At 39.6% G+C, this 5,430-nt stretch overlaps 1 protein-coding gene across 5 annotated transcripts in view; it reads left to right on the top strand.

Moving 5' to 3' along the window:
* The first annotated feature begins 1,262 nt into the window (after nucleotides 1–1,262).
* LOC117264967 (uncharacterized) overlaps nucleotides 1,263–5,430 on the top strand; it is a 41,405-nt gene continuing 37,237 nt past the window's right edge. For 3 of the 5 annotated variants that reach the window (XM_078162758.1, XM_078162760.1, XM_078162763.1), the window contains exon 1: nucleotides 1,263–1,642. In XM_078162758.1, coding sequence (XP_078018884.1) covers nucleotides 1,573–1,642 — 70 coding nt within the window. In that variant the 5' untranslated portion in view covers nucleotides 1,263–1,572. The remainder of the gene's footprint in view (nucleotides 1,643–5,430) is intronic. The other 2 variants (XM_078162762.1, XM_078162761.1) reach the window with 1 other exon arrangement.

Genomic DNA, 5,430 nt, shown 5'->3' with positions numbered 1-5,430 from the left:
CCATGTGTTTCGTTCATCATTTCAAGATTTGCAACTCAACGTTTTGGAATTTAAATATTGTGCTTACTTTCCAAGGTCTTCAACCTTGTAAGCTGTGAGGCTACTTAGGCAGCCTGAAGACTTTTAATTGACCCTTAACTAAGCCCCGCTCCTTTGTGGTGGTTTGTCAAGCTGTTGGAGCGAGCATGAAGCCTGCTGTCACCCTGAAGAAATATCCAATTTATAATAATAATAATAATAATAATAATAATAATTATAATCTCTTTCCAAACACTAAGTATATCACTATTACACATCCCTCCAGTCACAGCGTTCAACTATGACTAGCTCAAAAATCCACAAAATCAGCCTGAAAATAAAGAAAATCTGAAACAGTCACATGAGCATCTATGGAGCGCAGCTGTATTAGTAGTTGTTGAACCTTATGTTGGAGTTGGCCAATGCTAGGCCAGTCAGCATTCAAAGGCAGGACTTGGTGAATGGTGAATGGAAAACATGGTTGTGAAAGACTCATCCCTCAGACGCCGTGTCTTTGTGGCTCAGCTGCAGCTCCATTTTGAGCCTTCTGGAAGGCATCATTCCAGCCTAAAGACTTCTGAGCCTGAGAACCTTCAGAGGAAAGGCAATACATATTTATAAGACATTCTGTTAGGGATATAGCTACCTTTGAGGACACCAAGGGCACGTCTACTATATATTTTCAGTGAATATCACAGTTTTAATCACCTGAAAGTTTACATTAAAAATGGCCAGCAGAGTGATTTTGATTCAGCATATTTGCTAATTAACTTTAAAAACAGGAAACTGATGAATCAGTATATTACAAACACATGCCACACTGGATCGACACTGACAGAGTGAATTTTTATTTTTCTGCATTTTCTCACAAACTGAGTGAGTTGAGAGGAGACTTAAATTCTAGGAGAAAAGATAAAGATTCAGGAGGTGACTCAGAGAATTTCTGTCTGTGAATAAAATGTTCAGCATTTAGAATAACAAGATTAATCAGATATTTCAGAGCCCTATTATCTGGATTATCATGATAACAAATAATGTCAAGAGCAAACTGAATCAAGTTTCAAAGAAGTGAGATTCCAATTGGCCCGAAATCTTTTGGATATTTTACACCTTATTAAACGATGAGAAACAGTTTCTATATGTTGTTCACCAAAGGAGCAGGAAGTATCAGTGTGTGGAAATGTAGCGGTAGGAGAATTAACCAACTGTCTCCACTGTTGTGGTCTCTTAGCACGGCAGCATGACGTCATCGATGGGTAGTCCAGCACGATTTGCAGCTGCGCAGCGGTCCGTCACCAGTGATCCAGCAGTTCTTAATAACAATGTGCGGTGCTCTTTATGGATTCAGCCGCTCCTTGGGATGTTCAGACAGTTCTTTACTACGGAGTTTGACAAGAAATCAGCTGAGGTGTGTTTTTTTCTCGGATAAAGAGTCACAACCATTTTAAGACAGCAGATACTGGTCTGGATCCCAGTGTGAGATTTACAAACCGAAACCACTCAGGAAGTCTCCTGTATGGTCAGCAGTGATACAGAGGGGAGGATGAACGGAGAATGATCGGGATTAACGGTTCCGTCGTTTGTTTCCTGATACTGTCTGTCCTGTGGACTCCCGTTAGAGGAGGTATGTGACACGTTTCTCTGCAAGGCAAGGCAAGGCAATGTTATTTATATAGCACCATTCATACACAAGGCAATTCAGTGTGCTTTACAAAAGCTAAAAGCAAAAGCAATGTTAAATCTATTTAACATTTTAACATTTAGATTTATATTTATATTTAGCATTTAGATTTAACATTTAGATTTAACATTTAGATTTAATATTTAGATTTAACATTTAGGTGCCACATTTAATATTTAGATTTAACTATTTAATATATTTCTAAGTTAACAAATATTGCTGTAAATGTGGTAAAAGGTGACGTTAAAAAATTCACAATACTTTTTTAAACATTGTTTGAAGCTAAATGTGACAAAATGTTGATGGTATTTTCAGCGTGAGACACTTTACAAACGGCACCCCATACAGATTAGCCTAACAATAAGATACATATCTAGTTCACTGGTAAACTGCAGTAAATAGTAATGTTTTAAGCTCTGATTTAAATGAGCTGACAGTTTCAGCCGACCTCAGATATCCTGGAAGTTTGTTCCACAGGCGGGGAGCATAGAAACTAAAGGCTGCTACACCTTGTTTGGTTTTGATCCTGGGAACACTGAGTAAACCTGTTCCAGATGATCTGAGGGGTCTGGATGCTTCATAACATAGGCTACAATTTATCAGAGATGTATTTAGGCCCGAGACCATTTAGTGCTTTATAGACAAGTAACAAGATTTTAAAGTCTATCCTTTGACAAACAGGAAGCCAGTGCAGTGACTTAAGCACTGGTGTAATGTGCTCCACTCTCTTGGTGTTGGTGAGGACTCTGGCAGCAGCGTTCTGGACGAGCTGCAGTTGTCTGATTGATTTTTTACTCAGGCCTGTGAAGACACCGTTACAATAGTCCAGCCTGCTGAAAATGAAAACATGAACAAGTTTTTCTGTATCTTGTTTAGACAGAAATGTAATTTTTATTCACACAGATTCATAATTGCCAAGTGACACAAAGAAATCCCTGTCTTGTAAATAAGATTTAAACCAATTTAGCACAGTGCCACAAAGTCCCACAAACTTTTCTAGTCTGTCGAGCAGTATCTTATGGTCAATTGTGTCGAATGCAGCACTGAGGTCCAGTAATACCAGAACCGAAATCTTTGATGCATCACTGCTCAGATGAATGTCATTTAAAACTTTTCCAAGTGCAGTCTCAGTGCTGTGATGTGCTTGAAATCCAGACTGAAAAGCATCAAAGGAATTGTTTTACTCCAAGAAGGTGTTAAGCTGCTGAAAAACAACCTTTTTAATGATCTTTCCTAAAAATGGTAGGTTTGATATGGGCCTGTAGTTATTTATTACTGAGGCATCCAGATTAAGCTTTTTTAAGAGAGGTTTAATGACTGCAGTCTTCAGGGCCGTTGGAAAAAGGCCTGACTGAAGAGAACAGTTGACTATCTGTAGTATATCTGATGCTATGCAGTTAAAAACATCTTTAAAAAAGCTTGTAGGCAGAGTGTCAAGGCAGCAGATAGTGGACCTAAGGTTTCTTACTGTGTCTGTCAAAGTAGCATAATTTAATGGGTGAAAAGGTGCCAGATTAACTGGAGTAGTCTTATAGGGCACAGGTGAAATAGCCACTGTGTTGGAGTTACAGACTGTCTGTCTTATCTTTAAAATCTTGTCTGTGAAAAAAGAAGCAAAGTTATTGCATGCCTTGGTGGATAGCAGTTGAGGAGGGACTGACGCTGATGGGTTTGTCAGTCTGTCAACAACAGTAAATAAAGTCTGTGCATTGTTGTTATTTTTGTTGATAATCTCAGAGAAAAAGGACTGCCGCGCCCTTTTTAGCTCCAAGTTATAGATGTGCAGACTTTCCTTATAGATGTCATAATGAACCTGGAGTTTGATTTTTCACCACCTGCGTTCTGCTTTTCTACATTCTCTTTTTTGAGCTTTTACCTGTGTGGCGTTCCTCCATGGTGGTTTTTTCTTACTAGAGACAACTTTGACCTTCATGGGGGTAATATTGTCTATTATATTCATAGCTTTAGAGCTGAAACTATGAACCAGATAATTGACAGAGACTGAGGGCAGAGCTAGTGTGGGTATAAAGTCCTGGGTGAATAGTGTACAGGTGTTTTCGTTGATATAGCGTTTTCTGATTACCTCTGTTGTAATTTTACTGGTGTCAGCGGAGATGGCCATTTTAAAGAAAACACAGTAATGATCAGAAAAGGCAACATCAGTCACCACAACTTCAGAAATGTTGAGCCCTTTGGAGATAATTAGATCTAAAATATGTCCCTTATTGTGTGTTGGCTCTGTTACATGCTGGGAAAGTTCAAAGTTGTCCAGGATGTAGAAAAGTTTTTTCGCACTGCCATCTTTGGGATTATCAATATGAATATTAAAATCATCAAAAGACTCAAACTTCCCATATGACAACTGTTTGCACTGGTAAACATCCTTAAATAAAGTGGCTACTCCACCTCCTTTCCTAAGTTCTCTAACTGAGCTGATAGAATGGAAGTTTGGGGGGGCTGATTCAATTGTACTGCTGTACTGTTGTTTTCATTTAACCAAGTGTAATGTCATGAGAGGTCACCAGGGCAGGCTAGGATGAGGCAGTGCAATAAAAACTGGAAAAACAGGCAAAATGTCAGGTTCAAAACAAGATGGAGTTTTATTTTCCAAAGGGGCAGGGTAAAAAGGTAACTCAGATAAGTACTTCAAATCAAATCAATGTCCAAGATCCAACTTAAAGCGTCCCAACGGAGTAAGTGGTTTTTCTCAACTTAACAGAATTATCATCAAAAGTCCAACATAAAGTGTCCACTTTCCTTTTTCAGGTGGGTTCTTTCCAAGTCCTTTCTTGTGCTCAGTGCTTTCCTCGACGGTTGGGTTGTCCAGCTCCTTCCAGCCCCTTGCTCTCTGTCCTCCTGCTCTCTTTGTTCTGCTTCTCCTCTCGCCTTTTTCAGACCTGCTTTAATCAGGTGGCTTAAACACCTACACCTGTCCAAGTGGTGATGCTTCCTGGGAGATGTAGGCCCAATCCCAAACCAGCCCCTATCCCCTCGCCCTATTCACTCCCCCTCCGTTTGCACGGTCACGCGGAGCTTCGCCATATTAAGGGCCGTCCCAAACCAATTATCGCTGAGTGTGAGTGGACTGCTCAGCCCTTAGATAGCGAGTGTGCATCAGTGCAGGCTTCTGATGAGCCCAGCAGGAAATGCGAAAAAGAAAAGAAGCCAGCACTCACAAATGTCCTTTTGGTAAATTTAATAAACCAACTTGGGTGGCGTTACCAGAAACACAGACGTTTCGACAGAAAGGCCTAATCCCAAACCACTCCCTACCCACTACCACTTCACTACAGAGTGTCACTCCAAATCAAGTTACACTCGCAGCTGCGGAGGGCACTCCTGATTAAGGGGAAGTGTATGAAAGAGAAGCCAAACCACGGGACGCCCTCACCACTCTACCGGAAGAAGGAAGCAGATGTAACCATGGATACCGACATACGCTTTGTGAAAGCAAAATAGAGCAACAGGCTATAAAAAAAAAAAAAATTTAAATATTAATTAAAATGAGTTATATTAAAAATAAACTTGGATAAGTCAGATAAGAGAATTATAGATTTTTTTTAAAAAAAGTCATGAGAATGGGATGAGGAATTTTTTTAGACAGTTTTAAATAGTTTATTTGAGCATATGGACGTGGAGGTTTTCATCTTTTGACACCAAACATTCTGAGTTTGTTTGAGACTATAAAGTCAGGGTGAGGAAAAACAAATGTGAGTGTTTGATCTAAAATA

This window comes from Epinephelus lanceolatus, chromosome 20 (assembly GCF_041903045.1).
Source record: "Epinephelus lanceolatus isolate andai-2023 chromosome 20, ASM4190304v1, whole genome shotgun sequence".
NCBI classification, from domain to species: Eukaryota; Metazoa; Chordata; class Actinopteri; order Perciformes; family Serranidae; genus Epinephelus; species Epinephelus lanceolatus.
This window is presented reverse-complemented; position numbering and strand designations above follow the sequence as displayed.